This window comes from Onychostruthus taczanowskii, unplaced genomic scaffold (assembly GCF_017590055.1).
Source record: "Onychostruthus taczanowskii isolate IOZ18803 unplaced genomic scaffold, ASM1759005v1 scaffold50, whole genome shotgun sequence".
In the NCBI taxonomy this organism is placed as follows: domain Eukaryota; kingdom Metazoa; phylum Chordata; class Aves; order Passeriformes; family Passeridae; genus Onychostruthus; species Onychostruthus taczanowskii.
The window spans coordinates 1,790,132-1,815,719 of NW_024502569.1; the positions used below are offsets into that span (position 1 = coordinate 1,790,132).

The following is a 25,588-nucleotide window of genomic DNA, read 5'->3' on the forward strand; positions in this document are numbered from 1 at the left end:
AACAAACATTCAAAAATAAAAAACAGCATTTAAAATGCATTAAGGAAACATAAGCTTTACAACAGCTTAAAACATCTCAAAAAAAGAAGGCATTTAAAATGCATTTCTTCAACTAGATCCTCATTTTATATTTATGTTTTATATTATAGCAAGGCAATTTATTAGCAAAGGATTAGTCTACTATTTAAGATGCCTCCTATTTTTTGGTCCAGACAGTGTTAAGCAAAGCTGGTAGAGAATATGGTGTAGCACTACAGGATGGTTAGTTCAAAACAAGTTCTCTTATGATTTTGTTTTGCTGTATTGATTTTTTTAAAAAAATAAACTGAGTACTAGAAGTATGAGGAAAAAATACAAACTGATGAAAAATAGATTAGTATCATGGCCAACAAAGTAGCACAGTTCATTTTTTTCCTTTGTATTTTTTCAAAAATGTGCAGTCTTATGTAGTACATTTTTTTTGCCAGAACAGATGGCATTTTTTCAAAAAGGTGGATTTGAAAACAAATTTTCAGATTTGTAAAGCAAGTTTTTCTTTATACTAGTTTTAATGCTATTGACAGGGTGGGCCTGGGGAAAAAAACGTGTTGCTTTTGGGTTGGTGGGTATTTCTTTCTCAATAGTTCAGTTTACATAGAAGTTCTTCAGTTTTTGAAGTGTTTTCCTTGCTAGTGAAATCCAAACTCTCCTGCATTCCAATGACCTTTACAAAACTAAAACCTCAGAAGAGAGATGGGTTAGTACATAGCTTAGTAGTTTAGTTAACACCTAAGAATACATACTCTACAATAAATGTTAAAATAGACATTAACACCCTAGATCATCTAGACCTTGAATTAGTCCACAATGCAGCCAAAACGCTGTGTGATAGGCTTCATGACTGATGCCATCTCATAGTAAGAGAGCTATTCTGCTTAGAGTTGCCTTCATTCTTAAAAGCTTACTGCTGCATCACATTTATCATGATTTCCTTTAATTTTATCTGCTGCAAAATGTTCTTTTATAAACTTACCCCAAATGATTTTTAAAACAAGAAAGCAATATAGTTCTACTGTAATTTTTAGACACTATTTAATAAATACTTTTATTGACTTACTTGTTATAACCATCACTTTTGAGAATATAGCTTTACTGCTGGCATCTGTCTGCAAGTCACAAAAGAAAAATTAATTAAGTAAAAATTTTACATTATTTATTTCCATTTGAATATTGAGTAAGGAAGATTCCAGACTGCATTAACAACAAGTAAGCATCCATTCTGCTAACACATCAGCATGTTAGAAATCAAAAACCACCACTGCAAATTCAATGTAGACACAGGAAACAAAAGGTAGATCATTGCTACAGATGAATTACATAGAATACTTTTATTACTTTTCAATCTACCATATAACTTATGAACAGCATGGATGGGCTATTTCTGTAGTGTGTAGTCTCAGAAGAACACCATCATTTTCAGGGCTCCTAGCTGTCACAGCTGAATTCACATGTTCAGAGAAAAAAATTTATAAGAGACAGAAATCAGATTATCATTTACAGGATTCAAGTAATGCTGTCAGCAGACACAAACTTCCCATATTCGAATCTTTTGTGACTCAGGGGAAAACAAAAACTGTACTGTGGAGTTTCTTTTATCCTGACTGTTCTGGTCTCCTAACACTACCTAAGTCTTCAAGTACTACCTAAAGGTCCCATCAAAAGAGATGGAGCAAACCACTAATAATTCAGCCAATCGTCAAAATATCGGGAGGCAGAAGTAACGGGAGGCAGAAGTATAACACTATTGAATTATGACAGATTAAAGAAGTTTAAGAAACATTTCTTTTTAGAAAATCCGCTGTGGCACTTATCTACATAATCTTGCATTCATCTGCAGCAAATGAAGATTATACTCCAATACACACAAAATAGCATTTACCCACTTTTCTACATACGAACAGGAAAGGTTATGTATTTCATTTTACTGTATACCACTGCTGAAGGAGAAAACAAGAGGAGCTGTGCTTTCACTCTTCAGAAAAGTATCTTGTCTGAAAGGTAAGTTTGATGTCCCTTCTGTTTTAAGTCAGGAGAAATTATGACCAAGAGCAATAAAAATTCCCTTAACACATTTCCGGCCTCCTCAATAGTGCTTTGTCTGAAAGGTCTTGAAGAGGAAAAAAGGAGGACACTCATAGAGTTCCAGTAAATGGCAGAAAGGTAGACTGGGAAGTTCAAACACCTACATTTACAGAATAATGCAGGTTGGCAGTGACAACTTTAGGTCACACAGTTGAACTGCCTACTCAAAGCAGGATCAGGTTTTGCTTCAGGCAAACTTCTAGTTGCATTTTAAATATTTATAAGGATGAAGACTTTGCAGCATCTCTGGGCTATCTGTTCCCGTATTTGATCACTCTTACTGCATTTTTTTTTTTCTTACTACCTAATCAAAGTTTCTTTGTGGTAACATCTGTACACTATTTCTTCTCCTATTCTAGTTTATCTCTGAGAGCTCTCATAATGCCTACACTTGGCACAGGGATAACACCCACAGGAGAACAAATCAACAACCAAGCCATAATGATTACATGAAGAAATTAGAAGCGAAAAAGCACACAAAAACTCATTTTCTAAAAGGTTACTATTTAACCTCAGTTTTGTTTCCTGAAAGAAAGAAATGTTTACATAGCTCTGAATTGCTAATGGATATTTGTCTCAAGATTATTACTTGGACTGTATGTGATAGTCTGAGGTGGCATTGCAGGCAGCAAAACAGTTTCGCATCAGGGAATTTTACTTAATTTAGTATGTCAATTTACACAAAGTTTTACTTATTTACTCTGGTATTGAGAAATAAAAGCAAACGAACACTTCAAAGAACAGCGTTCAGCTGCCCCTCAGACACCTTTCTTCCCTGCTCTGCTCTATCACAAGCCATCAAAATTCTCTCATGTAGTCTTGATATTCAAGAGAATACCCAAGTGCAGAGAACTAGCAATTAAGAACAAAAAAGAGGATAAAATCCAGATGGACAAATGCAAACATGCCAAAAGCATGCACTGTCTTGAATGCAATGCTTATGCTGGCATCAAAACTTTCCTGGTAAATTCCGTATCATATTTGATATTTTACAACTGAGAAAGAACTATTACTACTCCCTGAAAACAAAAGGAAAAGTTGAAATTTCACTTTTAACTGAAAAGTAGAAAATATCATGAAACTAACTCTGGTATTAAATGCACCAATATGTTTAACCTACACCAAAGAACATAAAACAGTACATGAAAAGCATTTCAAAACAGTCACCAAAATACAATGAAGTATTGTTGTGCTAGCTTTTACTGCACTTAGTGCGTTAAAAACATGCTGTAATGTATTAAATTCCAAGTCAAAATTAATTTTACTGCAGTATCTCTGTATTAGCAAGACACTACCATTTCTAAACAGATACATTAGATAATCCAACCAAACAGCTACCCACTCTTCCTAGTTCAGGTAACTCCAGCAAATGGATAATCATTAAATTTACCTTGGTACAACTATATACACATACCATAAATAAAAATCACACACACAGGCACAAAGAAGTTTGAGCACGGCAACATTTTCTACTCTATATTATTTCTGTTAAAAAAGCATCAGATCAAACTTCCAGCATTAAAGCCAAGTTTTAATTATATTTCAAAGCATAGCAAGAATTTAGTTTTATAATTTCCCTACCCAAACATGAGCATGAACATAGATGTAACTAAAACAAACTGAAATTCACTTTATAATAATATCCTAAATGCTCAATAAATTCTCATTTTTCCCTTCTGAGCAAAATCTGTAAATAAGAAAATGAAATTTTAGTCTGGTATCTCCAATACAGTATTTAAGAAATTTCTGAGAGGGAAGAGAAATAACCTGTTGGGACAAAATTATTCAAATTTCTCCAAAGTTACTAATCACACGTAAGATAACAATTTAAGAGGGTTTATATAGGTACTTATTCTTAATTACTTGATTTGGCAGTCAAAAGTAATATGCTGGTTTCACCCTGTTTCGAGAGCCAGAATAGTCCTGGCAAGATGGAATTCAAACACTAAGACAAAATATTTTAGTATTAAATGACTAGCAAAACATTTTAGAAATTTCTATAATACCCTTTTCCTCTTCAATTTTACAAACACAATGTATACACACTTCCTTCATCAAATGTAGTCTAACGGAGTATCAGTTGACTTTCACAGTATTTTCTATCTGCTATTACAAATAAGCTTGAGATAGCTGAACAAAGGAATTAAAAACAGTAACTAAAACTGCACATTCACTGGGGAATAAAGATAAGCTGAACTCACTTTGGGTTGTTTTATCAGGTCAACTAAATCCTTTACTTGATGTCGTAGCAGATTTTGACACTTCCACATTTCATTCAATGCTCTAAAAATATAAAAAATTAAAAGAATTGTCAAAATTATCTATTCAAGGAGTAACACAACTGTCCAAAATGAGTCTTTACAGTCTTTTCAGTTTTAGACTCAGAAATGTACTTATCACCTGAACTTTCACTGCTGAGTGAGCAAAGGCTAAATATATCCTACTAGGATAACATGGAAAATGTACTTGGTCATATTAGACTGAAACAAAGTGAGATTTTGAAACAAGTTTCATTTCAGATGCTTAAGTACACTGCCTTTCAAAGAAGGAGGAAGTAACTAATCTCTGGTCCATTAAGAACTCATTTGTACAAGCCTGAAATGACTCTTCTAAAAACATACCAAGAAGTAGGTTAAAGCAGATGTTTAAGATTTTTATCGCCAAAACAATGTTTTTCTTGCAGACAGGAAGCAGCTACTAGATGAATAAACTGCAAAAAGTGGACATGATTATGCTTATAAGAGATGCATGAAAGATACTCAGCAGAATAGAAAATTAACACTTTCCAGGAATAGTAAGCCATATAAATAGAGGTCACAGCCGCATTCACAAAACTTACAGAATCCATAAGTAAATAAATCATTTCTATATAAATAACTGAACAAACTATGTCTTTTAAATGACTACAAGAACTGTAGAATTCAGAAGTTACTTGTTGCCTGAAATAACAAGTAACTTTAAAGAATCCATTCTGCATTTTCATTTAGCCTACACTAAAAATTACTAAAAGACTAAGTTTTTATTTTTAGTATACTATTGATAATTTTAGTTTGTTATCATTGCCATATATTTGGACAGGCAACACAAGAAATTCAGGTGATTCAAATATCAGTTTTTGTAGTGTTGGAGGGCTTTGGGATCTGTTAAGGCATTCATTCATATACAAAGCCTTTTCTAGTCTCTTTCACAGAGAAAAAAGAAAGAAGATCTTCTATTTGATTTTCAAGTGACTGAGTACTACTACATGAAAAACAAAGTAAAACTATCTAAAATCAATCCAACTGTGAACATAACAGCAGTGTAACTGTTAATAGTCAGTTTCATGTGCATGTACCTATTTTAAGCTGCAGAAGGCACATAAGACAATAATGAAGGAGGAAAGACAAGTAAGTTTTTCTGAAGACACCTTGGATGCTGCAACAAGCAGTTTATCAATTAAGAAATTGTCAGGTAAGATTTAGGACTGATCTACCATACCTGTGTTATCTCTTTGCAGATATGAAAGGACTGACATGCCCTCAAGCTTCTTTCCAGATCTTTGACACTATATTTTTTAGCTGTTTATGGTTGAAATGTACTGCATCTTGTTAGAAAACATCCTATAAATTTAGGGTTTTTTCAAAATCTCACTTGAATAATAGATGCGATTTCTACATTCTGTTTTCTAATAGTTTATAAACTATTTCTGTCCACTGACTTAGGCTACTCATAAGGATTCAGAGCTACTTTACAATACCATTTGTATTAAAAATTATTTTGCAGGTAGCAAAAAGCAGCACGTACTTCACAGCATTTGAATCCAGTGTTGCGTAAAGGTAATACAAACACTTCATTCGTTCGTTTGTTTCCAAGTTATGAGGGACCATGTACTGAGCAAAAATGCGTTCAACGAGTAACCTGAAAGACAGGATTAAGACATTTCAGCTGTGCATCAAGAACACGGCCTGGAATTGTTGAAACATCAATTTAAAAATTTTCAGCCCTATCTAGACATTAGTTGTTGCATTATAAAATGGGGATATTCAAAAACCTAAAGTTCAAGTTATTAGACATAACTCAGCATAAATTAAACAGAATTTTTTCATTATATAAAATGCAATCTTAATGCTGGCATTAGGAGATTTAACAGATCTCCTAACATTATCAAAATCAGATGTATTAATCTAGAAGAAATCAAATTCAAGAAAGATACTAATTACCAACCCAAGAAGATGTTATCATTTAATTTCATTACAAGTTAGTATTGGGATATATTCATGAACTGACCCAAATTAATTGCCCTAAAATAATAGTGCTACTAATAATAATAATGCTTATTAAAAAGAAATATCATGTTGATTGTATCACACAATATCATGAAGCCCAGAAGGAGAATCCAGATACCAATTAGAAGGAGCTGACTTCCTTCCACCCTTTTCTGGCCCCTTCCCCACAGGCTGAGTTTATCCCATGTCTTTTCCATCCGCAATATAAATGCAGGTATATTCCCAAGGGAATTATTAAAAGCTTCTGTGTAACATGAAGATCCTTATTTGGAAAAAGGAGGAGAGAGGTTTGGGCCTGACAGTTACCTAGCAAAGACTGAGAAGAAAATAAAAAAAGAGCAACCAAGCCCACATGCTACTCCTAAATACCAAGAAGTCCAAGACTGAGGTCCAATACTGAGATCAGCAGTAATAGAATGCAGCAAACAGGTAAAAACAATCATGTATGTTTATGCTGAAAAATAAAACAAAACTACTTATGCACAGTTGGAGCAGGTGATCAAAACCCAGCTAGTTTAAAAAGTTTAAGAAACACGTCAGCGGTTAAGACTCGATTTAACGATTCAGACAGTCCATTTCCATGGCACCATGCAATAACTACTTGTTTTGAAGGTAACTTTTTGAGGTTTTGCATTTTTAAAAGACTTGTATGGGTTTGCAATACCGTTTGTATCCAAACGCCCTGTGAAGGCTCATTTCCAAAGCCAACAGGATTACCTTGATTAGTCAAGGCAGACTTGCTCCCAAACTTGTTACCCATGTGCAACCATCTCTAGTCCAATACCAACAACCATATACAAGGCTACAGCTGGTATGACAGAGGCACTGCTTTCACCACAAATCCAGGAGAAGGCCCAAATTCACAGCTTCTCTGCTATAGAAACCTACATTTCCGCAGTGATATAGCTTGCCCATTGTCACTACACGTGCTATCTTTAAAACATAAAGGAACAGCATGCAAATCTAAAGCAACATTATTCAAGCAAGTTTACTTCCTAAATTTTAATATAAAAACTAACGCATTGCTGATATTTAAACAAAGATCCCCTCTACTGAAGCAGTGGCAAAGTATACCTAAAACTTCTGAAATATTCCAACCTCTCACACCCTTTAGAACCACTTTTGGCCTTAAAATAAGAAATAATAATGTAGAAGAAAACAACACAGCTCAACATTTAGTTGCAGCTATACAAGATTATGCACTGAATCCAAACATACAGGATTATCAAGATTCCTCCTTCTCATCAACACTGGAACATGAAGGAAAAACAGATCTTCATAACAAGTTTTAACACTTCAACACTAAATCACCCAGCTTTTACAATTAACTTACCGGTCATCAATACTGTTTTGATAATATATATGCAGAAGTTTATCTTTGATCCAAGATATCTGTTTTGCAGCTTCTTTTCCTGCTTCTGATTGCAATGAATATTTCTTGTATATCTGTGCAAGTCCCATCATAGCTTCCTTCCTCACTCTCCACTTGACAAAAAGAAACAGCAGCCAGTTTAGCAGTTCTAAACTCAAAACTGAAAAGACTGCAGAATTTTATGTTAGCTATTTCCTAATCTACACTAAAATAACAATTTAATTCGCAAAAAGTCAAACTGAGTTCTTAGTGCAACAGTTTCTCCTTAGGACTTACGTTGCATCATATCTATTACACTAAACCTTTCAACACCAGTAACTACCATAGAAGTATGCCTCTTCAATTTAGAATTATTACAGATTTAAGCCAACAGCCTTCTCACCCATACCCACTCTTTGCATTTCTGTTATGGCTGCAACAAGAAAAAGCATGTCACCAAATGAAAAAAAATTAGGAAATAATTTTTAAAGTTGGCCATCAACAAACCTGTTTACTATGCTTTAAATTTAGTAGCAAACCTCATAACTTTTACCAAATAATACAATATATCTAAACTAAAATTCAAGACTATTCAAATTTGAAAGCTACTACCCTGATTTGCAGTCTTTCAATAATCTAATTAAAAGCAGGTAATTTACAATACATGCAATACATTCTGAAACCTGCTTGAAAAATTTCTTAAGAAAAATGCTAGAATGCTTTACAAGGGTTTTCTTTGACTCAAAAGTTTTACTGGACTGGACAACTGGAACAACATTGTTGTGTTGCAGCCAATTTAATTATTTAAATCATATAATCTTAAATAAAATACAGCATTCTAGTAATGGGAAGAAGGTACCTCACTCAATAGATTTCATCAAGGTTTTTTGCTTTATATTGGTTTTCATTTGTAATTTAAAATCAGTATAGAATTTTTTAGAAGTGCTGATTTTAAAGAAGGTAAATATTACAGTTTAGAAGTATAAAACAGCTATTACCAATGCTAATTATATCTTACCCGCTTGTCCAGTGTCCTTTCTCTGACGAAATTTAGTAGGTGATCATTGACAAGCAAAAGATCTTTTTTAGCAGCAGTAACTATGGATACTATAACATCATGCCGTATGGCTTCCTCAGGATCATGTGACCTTACTTTCAGATATTCTGAGGGAAAAACATGAGTAAATATAAGTATACAACTTCAGCTACTTTCCCCGCTAGACAGAAACAGAATAATTATTTTATTCTGTTTGACACATCAGCAGTAAGAAACCAATAGTTTTCTCCAAGACTAACTGGAATATCAGTAAAACTTCATATTTGCTTAGAATATTAAAGATGTATATTACTGGCATTATTGAAATAAGAATTATGTGGCTAGAATTTTTTATTATTATTTCTCATAGTAGTTACACTATGTATACATTAGCAACTATCATAACCAAGCAGGACTGGAGCTGTGGAGTACAATAGACATTGCTTGAGAATTGCTAACCACATCATATACATTTTAAAGTCTTACATCTGGCTAGAAGCTACTCTCTTCTTGCAGACTCCATCCCCTTTGGCTCCTAGAGCACAGTAGTTGCACGCCTGCTCACAACTTCTGAATTATCCACAAGGAATCTAGTTCACCTGCTCCAGGAACACTCAACAGTATGAGCCATGTAAGCATTGTAAGCAGGGACAAATCAAGAGATACTTCAAACTATAATGCTTATTTAGAGACATCACAGTTTATACATCTCAAACAATTTTTCTAGATTATTCTGGTGCACTGCTACTTATTTGCTAACACCAATAATCTTATACTATCAATACTTTAAAAATTCCGCTTTTAGGTGTCAAATTTGTCAGCTACCTATTGTCAATTTAAAAAGCTGGCAAATAAAATGGCAAAGTTCAATTATCTTTTTAGCTGTATTTTAGGTTATTTTAGAAGCACAAAAGAGTAGGAACATCCTAACAGAAATTAAGATCACAGTTCACTGCATACATCAGTGCAACGCTGAGAATTTAAAGAAACTTTGCAAATTCAAACTTTACTCTGAATGAAATAACCAGAGGTTACTAGTTTACTACTCTCTCATGACTGTTCAATGACCAGTGAAAATTCTCAAGTCTCATCTGGAACACTATCCATTAACATTACTGGTAATCAGCCCAAGTGTCAGAAGAGCACACTGCAAAATAATGTTTTCCAGTTATGGAGGCTGTGAAATTTTCAATCCAAATAAGCCTTTTTTAAAAAAACCTATTGTTTCACAGGAACATAAACTAAAACATATGAAAATCACTGCCATTATACAAAACAATGCTTGTCTCCAATACCAGTGAGCCACAGAATTTTTAAACAATTTAGCTTTGATAAGCACTGCAGGGAGAGAGAGGAGGGGTGAACAAAATTATATTTCCCAGAGGATACCATTAGAGGGGGCACAAAGTCTTTCTGCAATATAAAAAAAAAGATCAGTTGAAAATATAATTCTGATAATCAAAACTGAAAATATTTTTAGCATTCCATTAAGGAAAGACCCAGAACCTTTTGGGTTTTTTAAGCTGGCTTAACAATTCAGAATCACAAAACATTCTGAGTTGGGAAGGGACCCACAAGGGTCATCAAGTCCAACCCTTATGGCCTAGATGAAGATCAAACCTATGACTACGGTGTTCCATGCTCCAACCAACTGAGCTGGTCTGTGGATAACACTGAAACTACAGAGTGACTCCAGCCTGTCTCTATTTGTGTCCAAACTGACAAATACTCAGCAAGCAGCAGAGCAATCCCATGCACTTCACAGTCCTTTTAACTTCCTCCTTAGACCAACTAGGCAAAGATACTGCCTCAAAAAAACTACAAGAAGGAGTTTAATGATCAGGGGAAGATACAGTCTACAAAGCAAACCAACAAATTCTCATTAATTACACGTTTTTTTTATTAAGACATGGGGAGCACCAAATACTAAATGCTTCCATTGATGCCAGTAGCCTTCTTCCTACAGAGCTCCTGAATTTCAGGCTGTGTTTGATCTGAAGGAGGTGGAACTGTGAAGCTGTGGTCAGTTATGACAACTGTTATGTTTTAGACAGTGGCTGTGTAAGACTTCAACATTTCAGTTTTGTGGAACTTAAGTCTCCCCTATGCACCCTAATTAATAAACACCAAGACCTTTAGGTTAGGCAGGCTATCTTCATCTGATCCCATGGCACTCAATTTCAGCAGCAGTTGGGAATGCAATGGGAATGCTACTGTATGAGAGGGAGAGAGATCTCCCTAGTGGAGGCATTCTTTATGTACAATCCCCTCAGCCTGAGAAGCAACACTGAAGGCAGGGACTTTGACTTAAGAACTCCACCATCAATTAGGTCCTCCACAATATGTGACAGCATCATTTAGGATTACAACTGGTCTTTTTGACTCTTCCAGGAGACTTAAAATGGTATTTTAATGTTATAAAGAAACTGATACCTGTTAAGTCCTTGGCCAGATCGGGGTGGTTCATAAGGCAGTGACTTGCAAATTTGACACACTCAAGGCGAATAGGTACGTGGATATCATTAAACCTAGTTAGAAACAAGAATGCATTACAACAAAAATTCCACTTCTACCAAAGCAATCTGTTAATTTCTACACAGTATTAAATACTTCTGAAAATGTTTTTTATGCTTCCCATGCATGGTTACATGCATACAGCATCTCCAATTTCACAGCATTAAGTAGAATGTTTTTAGCTTAAAAAAAAATTCTCATGCTCATCTCTTGATTCATGTTCTGAACATGAAAAGGATTATCTTCTCCTGGTACACATTAAAAATTCCCAGGCAGACAAAAAACTATTAGAAATATGTATATTTTAGTTCCTTTTCTGTAATGCTACACATAATTAACCATGAGCTATGTATCAAAAACTCAAAATTTTGTAAGACTGTGACATTCATCCCCTCCTTGTACTGCATGACAGACAACGAACAAATGTACATTTAGTCTACTACAAATTTCTTCTGAGATGGATTCATTTCATAGAATTTCCTTTTGGAAGGCCGAACTCCATTTGATGCTTGAAACCTAGTATTTTCACATTTTTTATTTTTATCTAAGTCATTTTACAACAAAACTCTTGATGCAATTAGTTACAGACAACTTTTCCAAAATTAAATGGATTTTCAAGCTATCCTCAAAATCGTTGGCATGAAACAAATTAAAAATGTAATTTTAGAATTTGCTGTCAAAATATTTATTTATCAAATAAATAGATTTCAAGCAATATCTGTTTTAATAAAAGCCAGGTATGTTTTCAAAATCAAGAGATTTTTATGAATGCTTCCTTCAATAACACAGGTATCATAACTTTGTGAAAATGTTTAGAAGTAGCAAATGCATATATGTGATTCATAACTAACAGAAAACAGTTACTGTGAACAAACTGCACACAATCACATTGTAACACAATGAAGCATTTTCCTTTGGGCCCAATCAGATGTGGTATTTTTTGATGACATTTCATCTTTTAAATAGTTATATATTTTCAAGCCAAATACCTTGCTTCAATTAAGTTTCTTCTATCCTTAAAAGTAGCATTTCTTTGAGGACTCTGCTTTTGATGACTAAATGCTGCACTATAAACTATAGCATTTGCAATAGCTTTTAGAATTTATCCTCTTTTACTCAGATCAAAAATATTTTCTTTATAGTAGCCAAACTTGAGTTTCTCATGACTACAAGCTCCAGCTGTATTTTCCATCTCAGACTGGCAGAATATTAAAAAAAAAAAAAAGAAAAAGAAAAAAAATAGCTAAGTACCCTTGCAGCATCGTAAATACTACATACTTCTTTTAAAGTACTCCTACCATTAAAAAAAATGAAACTCATACACAAAGACTGTACATAAAAGCCTCAAAAGTAGTTTTAGTACCACCTGACACTAAAAATGTCATTTGATGCTGTTTTAAAATTAATCCACCACTGAATAGCTTTACTTGTGAAGAAATGAAAATATTCATTTTTCTTGACAATGGCAACAAAGCTTTTAAGGAGATAATTTGTAAACGTTCACTCTGCAAAACGACAGATGTGGAAGATATGTGTAAAATTTCTTCAGCATTATCTGCCAGATCTCAGATAAAGCAGCAGGAGGGAATTCATGCTTAGCTGTGTCACTTTAAAAAAAAAACCCGAACCAACTGCATTTGACTTCATTAAATGTAGCATTATCTGCCAGATCACAGATAAAGCAGCAGGAGGGAATTCACGCTTATCTGTGTCACTTTAAAAAAAAAAAACCCGAACCAACTGCATTTGACTTCATTAAATGTTCTTCCTCCCTAGAGAGGGAACTAAACCAGAATATACCTCCCCAGGTAGCACTGCCAAAGTGGTTTGTTTTGAGATGCCAGCTCGGAATCCTTTGCCCCAAACATTTTTGCTAGAAGTTTTACAACCTGCAGACGTTCTTCATTGTCATTGCTCTGGAAAATGAACAGATTTTTCTTAAATTGAAAAGGAAAACTAACCCAAAAAAAAAAGAGTTCTGTTTTGTACAGTTCTTACACCAATACACTTACGTATTTCTAGAAATATCACAATACAGATCAGTAGACTTCTCTTATATACAAATGTCTATCTCAAGGCAAAAACCCTTCATTATTTTTTTGAGAAGACAAAATAATAAAGACTGTGAAAATGAAGAACAATATTGTTGTGAATGAAGCCTAGTGAAAAATACATCTTTTTAACACTTATTTACAGTTCACTGATTGTTAGGAAACCTGATACGTGCCTGTACAAATTCAGACGCAACACAAAACTTACAGAAGTCAGTCTATGCTTGCCTGCACACAAAGGTTTACACTTCTATAGAACAGTGCTTAATCTCTTAATTAAAACTATTAGTTAAAAATAGCCGTTTCCAGAATACAAGTTTCTAGAGAACATCAGATTAAGTATCCAAGACCTTAGATCCACAGGATGTGGTCCTGTATTTGAGCCTATATTCAAAACTGCTGAGGTACAACAGATATATTGAAAATGAGCACTAACAATGATAGTGGAAATATACAGGGGAGGGCCTTGTTTTATCATTGTTTTGCATTACATTCTTTAATAAAACACACAGAACCTGAACCTTAATACATACTTCAGAAATGTATGTTAACATTTGTGCAATTAGCACGTACTTACTGTTCATCATATTTTTTTCCTTTACTGTTAAAGAAAAAGGAGAACTCAACTGGCTGCAACAATTCCTTGAAAATTGTAGCTAAAATTTATTTATATTAATTAGATGTTATTAATCCCTTATTATTCCCAGGTTTTTTTTTTTCTGGTAAAAGATAAGAACTGTGTAAAATACTGGGTTTTCTCTGAATTCCTATTAGTTCAGCATCACCTTTTGAACATGAACAAGAAATAAGAGCACAATATAACCGTCGGAATTCTTTTATACAACACCACAGTTTTAGGGACAAACTATTTCTCCTGACACAATACCATAAAAGGGCTGAAACGTTTGCCAGCATGTCTTTTTAATTCAGAACCCTAAGAACAGTAAAAGCATTTGCAAAATCCTTAAAGTAACAGAGCAAGAGAAGTGAAGGACACAGTAGTTTTTAACAGTGATATATTACTACTTTACAAAAGACTAATTCTTTTGAATACACTTTAGTATTAAGTATTCAAAGCACTAACAGCAAATCCATTAATATGGTTTTTTGCATTTGACTAATTTTTTTCCAATTAACATTCGCATTGATGTTACTGAAAGCATTCTACAACCACCTCTTCTTAATCTGCAATAAACAATATTTTTTTCTTAATGAGTTCCAGCCCATTACACTACAAATTCTTATTCTGTGGGGCATGGTTGAGAACTTCCAATTTCTTTTTTTTGGCCTACATTAGTCCAGCCTTCATGACATACAACCTATCCATTCTTGCTTAAACAAACAAAATATTAAAATATTAAGCATCTCTTATTTTTTTTTTTTTTAGAAAACCAACACAGACTCAGAGCAAGACACTCCAGAATGTGGAAGAAGGAGCCTGATGCAAGAGCTGGGAGCACACTAAACATTCAACAACTTAATTATACAGACAGAAATATAGAGGGAAAAAACAACAACCAAACAGAAAAAAACAAACCCACAAAACAACAAAACGCTAAAATATCCTTAATTAATTAGTCACAGAAGAAGCTTTCACTGTATCAGCCACTAATCCAATTACAAGATAACCCACTTATGTTTCTAGTCCTGTTGTAGAAAAAACAAGTACTTGTGATTATGGACCTTGGTACATAATTATTTGGTCCCTTCTAAATTTTTTACCCTGATGTTGGCTTCCCTGAAACACGGTAACATACACTCCACGGGGTAACAAAAATAAACCTGTACTTCTTATTGAATGAATACATTGCTGCTACAGTCTCTCTCCTTTTTTCTACTTTAATCTCCACTCTTTCTGAGGGTGAAAAAAAAAGGGCATCAAACTCTGAAAAAATGCAATCTTTCTCCATTCTATGAGAAACTCTGTATTTGAAGAGTCACACCCTTCACCTCTTAAGTAAATCCAGCACTCTAATAATGTTCCATCATGACTTGTCAATACAAATTGACACCAAACATGGATATTTTCAGTTCACCATACATGGTCCCAGCAGCTGCTCTTTGGCCCAGACATTTGAGTCTGTCAGTAAGAGCAGCTGAAGACAGTCAGATTGTTCCCACTACCGAGTCCAAAAGAATAGGCAGCTCTCAGAACCTGAAGAGATTTGGGAATAAGAAGCGGACACATAACCTGAAACTTTTGAAAATTTTAATTATCATATCCAGGAAAAAAGGCAGCTCTAAAATAAGAAGTCAAGCTTTTATTGATTTTATTCATTACATCATATTGGTTTAGTAAAACAGTAAGATAAAAGCCTAAACCACATGACAATTATTTTCAAAACAGTCTATTCATGAGCTTTCCATTCTCTTGAACATTTAAATGTTATTTGTTTTCTGTAACAGAAATTTCTAAAATTCAAGTATGAAATTTGAAAAAAGTTCCTTCCCTTCAGTTTCTTTGATAAGCTGACCTATACAATAATACATTCTTAGCTCTTTCCTGAGCCCATAGTGCTTCTGTGTCAGTACTAGATCTCTAAACACATCACCTTAAAATGCCAAGATCAGGCACAAATTACTGATCCTCACAGAAGAGGTTAAGTTAAATGAATATAGTGCTCATTCTTCTGTTAATTCCCCAGACTCCTTTCCATAATCAGGCAAAAACCAAATTACTAGTAAGATGCAACCATGATTTCACACAGTTCTCACAGAGCTTAACAACAGAGTTCTGCCACCTGAGAACACAGGAGCTTTTTCTTTACATAAATCTATAGAGCTAGGGTAGGTTGACCCCAGCCAAAAGGCATTCACCCAAGTCCCTTCTCTCCAACAGAGAGAGGAATGGAAGAGAAGGAAGGTTAAAAGGCCCATACATCAAGAGAACAAGAGTTCAGTAGGTAAAGAAAAAGCTGTGTGTACAAGCAGAGCAAAAAGAGGAATTAATTCACTACCTGCCACTGGCAGGGAGATGTCCTGGCAGTTCCTGGAAAGCAGGGTCTCACATAGGGCTCACTTGGGAAGACAACCAGCATGAACACAAATTAATCCCTTCCTCCTTCTTCCCCTGGCCTTTTATTGCTGAGCACATTCCCCCTTTCAACCTTCTGCTCTACTCAGCCCACCTTGGGGGGAGGAGGAATGGCACAGGGAGAAAGCCTTTACCTGTGTCTTCACTGTTGTACCAAAATGGCAAGGTGCTTGAACACTAGGTGGCCACATCGCTTACATCCCAAATAGTGAGTAGGTTCAATAGTATTAGAGACACCTAAACTTTCTCACAAGTTTCATACTAAGAGTTTTTAACCCCTCTACATATGGTCAAAAATTTATTTGGTCTCTGGTGAGAAAGGCCCAGGATTTTACCACCACTCAAAGAGACAGTCTACAACCCTAAACCCATGAAGACAAACAAGAAGGCTCCCTGACAGAAAGAGCACAAAAACTTTCAGGGAGATGGAGAGCAAGAGATTTGGATCCTGTCAGGTAATGAGTCACAAACACAAAGATTTTTGTTTACATCCTCAAACTCCCATCAAAGCCACAAATCAACCGGAAGGCAGTGGAGATGGCTCAGTAAAACTCACCTGGTGGTTAGGGGAAAACCATCATCACTTCATTTTCAAAGCATGCCAGAAAACCATAGGATCATAGAGTCATAAAGGTGGGAAAAACAAAATCTTTAAGATCCTTGAGCCCAACAGTTAATCAAGCACCACCATGTTTACAAAGAAACTATTATATGCACTTCCCTTCTCAATACTTCCGGAGATAGTGATTCCACCACTTCCCTAAGTCTTTAAGTGAAGAAATTTTTCCTAATTCCAAATCTAATGGTGCAACTCAAGGCCATTTTCTCTGGTCTTGTCACTTATTACCTGGGAAAAGAGACCAAATCCCCCACTTTGCTACAATCTCCTTTCAGGTTGTTCTAGTGAGTGATAGGATCTCCCTTGAGCCTCCTTTTGTCAAGGCTAAATGTTTAGAAGCAAAGAAATAAGACATTACACAGAAAGTTCATTTCATGTACAGAATATGCAACATGGCTGATACCAGGATGAATCCATACAAACTCATGCAGAACTAGCCAATTTTACACCTGAAACCAAGCTTGCACCTCAGCTTTCAAGTGAGCCAGATCACTTGATGTCTTCCTTCAGGTAAGTCTGCCATGAGTGTACGTCATCTGGCCAAAATTTGTTTTCACTTACTGCTTTTAAAGCCAACTAAAAAGAAATGCATATTTCCAAAAATAGAGAAAATTATTCAATTTGAACTAAAACTAAATGTTTTAGTTTTTAGTTCTTTAAAAGAAATGCATATTTCCAAAAATAGAGAAAATTATTCAATTTGTCTTTGTAAAGATACTATGTCCCCTTCCATGCGTTCAATGCATGCAAGATGAGATCATTCTGGCACATCTGCACAACACTGTTGTTCAGACAATCACAGCTTTCCTTCAACACTAGACACAAGAGGAAAGTTTTTCACCATGAGATCAATCAGCCATTGGAATAATCTCCTCAGGGAAATGGTAGACTCCCTGATATAGGACATTTTAAGATCCAGCTAGACAGAGTGCTGGGCCGTTTTGTCTAGACTATGCTTTTGCCAAGAAAATTTTATCCAGATGATCCTTGAGGTCCCTTTCAACCTGGTATTCTATGATTCTATGATCATTTGCTAAGGAATAATACAAATCTCCTAAGCAGAAAAGCAGCAATATGAGATCTTGGAAAACATTAACTGTCCACTACCTCTTAAGCACTACTGTAGTATTTGCCTTCTGTTATCACAACTCTGTATTCAAGAGCCATATCAGACAATTTCATAGAGCAAAACCTGGATGTTCCAGTGAAACTACATATTTGATCTAAATATACTGTACAAAATTTTATTTAAATACCTAGTAGTCCATGATAAGTGAGCTCAGAAGGACAAGGCTCCTTAACTCAGCACATAGACACACGGTACTATCTGCCAAATCCAGAAAAAACAAAATCACTGTGTCAAGCTCTGAATGATATGCAGGACACACTGAAGTTCTTATTGTATCATTAATTTTAATTTACCTTTATTGAAGAAAATAACTCCCCTCTCCCAGTTTTCAGTATGGACTGTCATGCATGTTTTTTCCTTTACCAGCCACCTAAACCAAGGCTTCATCAAGCTTAACAGAGTTACTGCTGTCTAGTTTCTTTTCATTCAAAGCAATACAAAATTGGCTGTCTTCAGCCGTAATCACTCTAAGTTTCATCAAAATCATACTTTACTCTCAACACACTAATGAGCTATTTACCTGGAACTGAATTTTAAAAAATGTTGACACTAGCTGCTGCTGTTCAGAATAAAGCTAAAGCTATTGTCTCAGTGGAAAATATTTAATCATCACTGGCAGGTTTGCATGTAGAATGAACTTGTGCTGATCTCAGAAAAAACACAGGTTGACTATATTTCATTAATATTTTAGAGCACTTATCTTGAAAATACTCTTCTCACCACAGAAGGATCTTCAAGACCCCTCAACTCATTTAGAGCCATAAAACTATTTGGGTTAGAAGCGACTTTTAAGGACATCCTTCAGCCGCCCTGCTGTGGGCAGGAACACCTTCTGCTAGACAAGGCTGCTCAAAGCCCCATCCAACATTGCCTTAAACACTTCCAGAGGTGAGGCACCCACAAGTTTTCTGGGAAACCAGTTCCAGCACCTTGAAACTTAAACCAGGTATATCCTATTCCAAATAGAGGTGCTTTTTCTTCTTCTCTGAAAGATGGTTCATTTGACAGCCAATGGGAAAAAAAAAGGCATATATTATTTTTTCTTATAACCTAAAGTATCAAAACACAAGGAGTAACAAATGATTACAATGCTTTTGGAATAGCTACAAACTATATTAAGTTCAAGAAGAAAACAAGGAATAAGAGTGGTAAGAATGTAGCTACCAAAACCTACATATCTCCTGGAAACATTGTTAAACCCAATCTTGCAAACATCACACCTACCACTTACCCTTTAAGGGTTCAGACCCACAGTGAGAAAACTACACTAAGGATGAAGGAGACAGAAAACAACAAAATACATGTACATCATCTGAAAAGAGCACACTAAACAAAGAACAGAAACTCAAACATGAAAAAATGTGTTGTGAATTAAGAAGTACAAAGAAAACATGGAAATGCTTAGGGCTGAAATCAGCTAGCTGAAGAAAGAGACCAGAATTTTTTCCGGCCTGGGTAAAGAGGGAACAAAACAAAACAAACAAACAAAAAGCTGACATTGGCTACTAGACTGATTCCAATAAAATAAGATTAAAAAATTACATCAGTATTCAAAATCATGAAATATGAGTCAATGAAGGAGTAGGATGAAGAATTGAAGAACCTGCAGATTTTAGTGGACTTAGAGATGGGAAAGGTACTGCAATTATATACCATTATGGCAGCAGCTAAGATCAAATATCCTGAATAACACCTTCAGCTGCAGAAGTACTATTTTTATTGGAGTGAGAACGATAATTGTTTGCCATCTGTAGGAACAGGAATTAAAGGTTGAAAAAAGGTCTACTTGAAGACACAGGCAGCAAGTAGTAAATTGAACCCTACTTCTCTTGGAAATGTCAACAGAATGATAAAGGCATTAAAAAAACTCCTCATCCAGCAAGTGTAGCGTGCCTGCCTAGCAACATTAGGGAAAAGCAATAGACATGAACAAGCCACTGTGATAATACATATTACCATAAGATGAGGCCAAAGGTGCTACAAACCTAAAATCTGCCCTCTGTAATAAAAATACATTCAAACTTACAAGAGGCCCATTGCACATCAGCCCTCAAGCTTAGTATCAGACCACATACAAACAGAGTAATACTAACCTAATTAGTCCTCACAGAAACCCCGTGGAATGACAGGTAGAATAAAAGTAGTGCAGAATAAAGGGAGAACCAACTGTTATATCGCATTTGTCTAAGTGATGGAGACATTTTGCAAAGGAAGTCAAAAAGAAAAATACCCATTAAAATAGAGAGCTAGCACCAGCTATCCTCCAGACATATGAAACAATCCTGAAAAATCATGTCATTGCAGCAATTGCTACAGGACATATTGATGCATTCCAGTCGTCTGCTTACATCTGTTACAGAACTATAATTGGGACAAAATTATTAGTGCATATATTCAAAATATGAGGTCGTTCACATTAAATAATAAGTAAACCCAGAAATAAAACAGGTCAAGCCCTCAAGTCACCCAAAAAATGGAGTTATCGCTTGAAATATACAAGCCAAAATCATCTACCAACCAAATCCCAAATACATAGACACACGTACTGTAGGTTAATACACTGGAACTTAAATTACATTTTTGAGGAGTTGTATGGGTTTTACTTGAAACAATGCAGAGAAGGTAATTTTTACATATAGCTATTAATTTACCAAATAATTTGAAGAACTTGTCAGTTAAGAAAAAAAACCAAAACAATAATTGTCAAAGCATACATGTTTCATACATGTTTCGAATATATAGAAAGGGTAGAAGTGTTTACCTTAAGTTTGAATTCGAGCTGTGGTAGTACAGAAAGCAAGAGGTGACTGTCAATATTGTATAACTCCAGAATCAAATCAAATACATGCTCTGACAGGTCACTAATTGATGTTTTACCAAGCATGAGGACTTGATTGAAGAACTGGGAAACAAAACAGATTACACATTAAGAATGAGAGTATACATGCACTCTTGTAAATCCTATGCTAAATCCTAAAACATTAAGTCACTTTTAATCTTACAACACTAATTTCACTCTTAAAAGAAAAAGGCTGGAATGTGGCACACACAGATCAGAACTCCATAGCAGAAGTCTTAAAATATCATTGTCTCATATCAAGTATTATACATAAATGAAAACACATTAAACACGATGTTTTCCCCAGCAGGCCTAAAAATAATTTAGGAAACACAACTTTAAAGGAATTTCAGTGCATCATATCTTTTTATAGTAGGACTATATTCAGAGTTATTCCACTATTGAAAACTAACATTTCAAAAGTATTCTAACATTTAAAGCAAGACTGAAACAACTGGCTAATTACTACAGCACACAGCTGACAGATTAAGGAGTTGAAAGTAAAACCATAGGAGTCGATAACTGATTATTCCAGAATTTGTATTTCCAAGCAGCATAATGCAACTGTAAAGCAAAAATTCCTTCTTGGTAAACTTGACATACTTGAGGGAAACTTCATACTTCCCATTAAAGAAAATATTTCCACACTATTTTCAACTACATCCTCTCTGATGGGTAAGAGGAAACTAAAGAGGAATATATGTTACAGTGCATTTTACTGCAAGTTAAAGACTGTCTTGAAGAATGTTTTGCTTTTCAGGATACAGAGTTGCCTGAATGTATATAACCCTGGTTAGGAAACTAACTGATACTGTGTTTTTAATCTATCTCAAGAAAGAAAATTTTCAAAACCACTTTGAAAAATACCTCTTTGGTGAGAAACAAAGAAAAGAAGACTCCATGTGCATTCTTCCTATGAAGGAAGATTCTTATTGTACAGACTTCCTGAAAGCTCAGAAAACTGCACCCAGTTTGCAATCTAACCTCACAGATGAACAAAATTAAAAACACATTCCCATACACCAACACCTTCCCAAAGAGTACGTTTGAAGTAAGAATTTTTATTGAGGATTTTTAAAAATCTTAGGAACTTTCTAAGTGTTACAAGTCTGAAAGTAACAGAAAGCATTGAAGGTTTTTCAGTGTTTTTAAGATCCTGAGGTTTTGGATACATGCAGTAAGACCTGCTAAATCCTCAACTGCTTAAAAAATAAGAGAGTTGCTCTTTCTTCTATTGTGCAGCCCAAGTTAGAGCATGCTACTCTCTGATCTTCACTTCCCCTCATACATCTTCTATTACAGTGACCATGATGTCTACATTCAACTCTGCTACTATCCTCAATTCACTCACAGTTTTCTTCTTTACTATCTGTTCTTAGACTGCTTCCTCTTTTACTGCTGTGATAACAGCACTAAAATTCTGCTCTGTCTTCAATTCTCTTGACTCTAAATTGTCTTATCTCCTTGCTAAAAGACAAATTTTGCTTACAATGTACTTATGTGTTTTTATCAGAACAATATATATAAACACACTTGGTATTCCAGTCACTCTAAGGATTGAATTACAAGGTCTTCCAAGACAGTAGGAAGTAAATTATCCATTGCATTTCCAAAATCTCAAGTATTAATACTTAATAGTTTCTATATGGTAAAGAATTAGACTCAAAAGCATAGGTTATGCAGTGCTTCATTAATATAATCACTCTCTTAAAGAAAAATGACAACCTGTAAAAAGTTCTTGTTCAGCCCTTTCCATTTTTTCATGCAATTCATTATTTTTATAACACAGCTCAGTTACAAAAAGTGTTGATTTCAACATTTGTTTGCAGTCCTCACTTACATTAGTAATGTATGGTTCAATTGCTTGCGCTGTCCTCTTTAGTAAAGCCTTTGCCAAATCATAGGCTTGCTTGTTTAAATTCTGAGGGGAAAAGAAACAAACAAACAAACAAACAAACAAAAAAAACCACAGAAGAGTTATAAGCACATGCACTCATCCAAAAACAAACCCAAGAATTTAAAGCCATCATGTACTGGTAAATGCATCAAAGATATAACCTGTTCTTTTTTATATTTTCAGTAATAAAAATAATACAGTAAAAACAAAGCTATTCCAAACTAAGCTTTGTAGTGTTCACTGACATTACTGAAAAAAATTTTTAAAAACTCCAGGCAGATGAGGACTTACTTTTCAGTTGCACATCTAAAACTGATGCTTCAATTTTACTGCTCCTCCTTATCAGTTTCCCCAAAAACCAGTAAAGTGATACAAAGCAACACAAAGGCATTTAGAGTCACCACAGAAGGGAGACTGAGCAGGAGCACAGAAAATGCAATTCTGCCCTTGCATTACACAGCCACCTGTGAATCACCCCCAGAGCCTCTCCATCACACTATGCAAAGATACTCTGCTGCCTGAGACAGCAAAGAAAAAAACCCCTAGAATTGCAGTTTATGGGAAAATAAAAACTAAACTAATAAAAAAAAATTTGAAAACATAACCCATCTTCAACATTCCTATCCTTCCATTTGTCTAAATGGGTTACTTGCTCTATCATTGTTTTCTCCCTTTCCCTGCACACATTCTCCACGTGCTAGTTGTTACATCTTTTCTTTAATTTCTATATCACAATTATTTTTCAAAAATTTTCAGAAGAAAATGCAACTCAGCCCTTGTGACACTCACTGCAGTTGATTAACACACAGAAGAATGAAGTCTTCAATACACAAGGATATGTAGTATTTTAATAGCTAAAAAAACTCTACAAAAATATAGTTTCTACAATTTTTATTAGTCTTTGCAACTTAAAAAAACCCAATATACTCAGTTTATAATTGGACAGTAAAAAAGGGGCAGTATGTGGCTGCTTTTTAAAAATATTTCTCACCATAAAAGGAAGAGAACTTCCTGTAGCACAATAAAAAGCAAACACAAGGTGTCTTGTCACAACCTAGGGTATTTCTTTCCTTAGATATGCTGAATGAAAGAGAGGATTTGCAAAGATATGGAGAGTACTGTCTGAAATTAAAAAAAAACCTATAGAACAATAGGCTTCTAAACACCAGTGGGAACAGATTAACATTTTCTGATAATATAAAACAAAAAAGTCTTTGACTTGTCTACTGATAGAATTAAGTCAGGTGAACTTGAAATGTTACAAAGACTCACGCCTGAAGTGTCTGTTTTACTCAAAGCCAATAGAGAAGCTGACTAAAAATTCCAATTCTGGAAAAATACTTTAATCTATAAAACACTTTCACCTTATTAAAAAACTGTACAGTTGTTCCATGTCCCAGAAAAAACACTGCATGATGGATCGCTCTTTATGGTCACAAAAAAAAAAAAAGAGTAATTTGTTTTTTGTTATTCAAAATCATAATGGTTCAGCAGATAAAAGGCACAAATAACTATAACAAGTAATGTATGCCACTTGCAATTCTTGTTCTGATCCTTTTTGACTTCACAGTTCACCTCCAGCAACACAAAGAAAACCATTTTCACCTGGAGAAGAGGGAACTCTGGATCGTGAGCAAGATTTCATTTAGTATAAAACAAGTCTAAAGAGCACACCTAGCACGGGAGAGTTCCAACAGGCAGAACTGTTCTGATTCACATTAATTACAGTTTCAGCTTGTATCTTTTGCACTGCAGTTCACTTCAAAGCTTAATGCTTCCCAAGATAAATGCTAGAAGTGGCTATTTGCAACCCTGCATAAGAAGGAAGTGTAATATCTATCTAAAAAAAAGCTCTAAAGAGGAAAAATAGTCTAGAGCACAAGTGGCTGAGGAAAGTTAGCTATGTTTTCATGCCTTATGTACTTGCACTTGATTTAATAGTGCCAATAGTCATGACCCTCAAATGTCCAGAGGCCCCACTTTCTGAAAATAACAGTATCAATGAAGTCTTAAAAGAACACGAGTCTTCTCCTCATTTTCCAGTTTCAGGAAAAAAGGAGAAACAAGGAGAAGTGGCACTGCCTTAGGTGAAATGAAAACAAGAGCAGACCAGCCTTTACCAAGTAGGCTCAAAGATCTTTTACAGAACCAAACCTTCTGACTAATTCAACAATCACAAAAATATCCTAAACTTCCTTCTCCTGAAGAAGAAATTTTAAAAGGATAACATCTAATTTGACAAATTTCTTCTCTGTTTTTAGATAAGCTCTTCTACCATTATTATCTGTACAATCTTTCCATATGTTAGGAAAGAAAATTGATGTGTATTTCAAGATCTTTTAATGATGTAAGAAAGCCCTCATGATGGGGACAATTATCTTAATCAGGATGTCTTTAACAAGCATATAAGCATCCAGTAGGCCTAAGGTTTTTGGAGTCCTGAGCAGGGTAGGAAGAAAGCCATCAGCTGGCAACATTGTTTAAAATAATCATTAGCAATTACTACATCTTGAAGGGAAAAAAACCAAAATATTGATTAATAAGCAGAAACAAAAGAACCACCCCTGAGAAGGCAGAACACAAATCTGCTGCAAGAAAACTGAGGTTACATTTAACATCTGAACCAGACTTTTTCCCCCAAAATCTTCTAGTTTTGTTTCAGAAAAGAATGTTAATTAACAGTGGAGAACATTCAGATTTTTTTAAAACCTTGGGAGACCTCCAGCAATAAT

General features: G+C 34.9%; 1 protein-coding gene across 2 annotated transcripts in view; it reads right to left on the reverse strand.

The window, feature by feature from the left end:
* PDS5B (PDS5 cohesin associated factor B) overlaps window positions 1–25,588 on the reverse strand; it is a 100,232-nt gene that overhangs the window by 40,351 nt on the left and 34,293 nt on the right. For both annotated transcript variants that reach the window (XM_041416051.1, XM_041416050.1), the window contains exons 7-15: window positions 22,800–22,880; window positions 20,882–21,022; window positions 13,088–13,203; window positions 11,207–11,301; window positions 8,756–8,901; window positions 7,720–7,871; window positions 5,905–6,018; window positions 4,323–4,404; window positions 1,097–1,145 (exon numbers count right to left, since the gene is read on the reverse strand). In XM_041416051.1, the coding sequence (XP_041271985.1) occupies window positions 1,097–1,145; window positions 4,323–4,404; window positions 5,905–6,018; window positions 7,720–7,871; window positions 8,756–8,901; window positions 11,207–11,301; window positions 13,088–13,203; window positions 20,882–21,022; window positions 22,800–22,880 (976 nt within the window). The remainder of the gene's footprint in view (window positions 1–1,096; window positions 1,146–4,322; window positions 4,405–5,904; window positions 6,019–7,719; window positions 7,872–8,755; window positions 8,902–11,206; window positions 11,302–13,087; window positions 13,204–20,881; window positions 21,023–22,799; window positions 22,881–25,588) is intronic.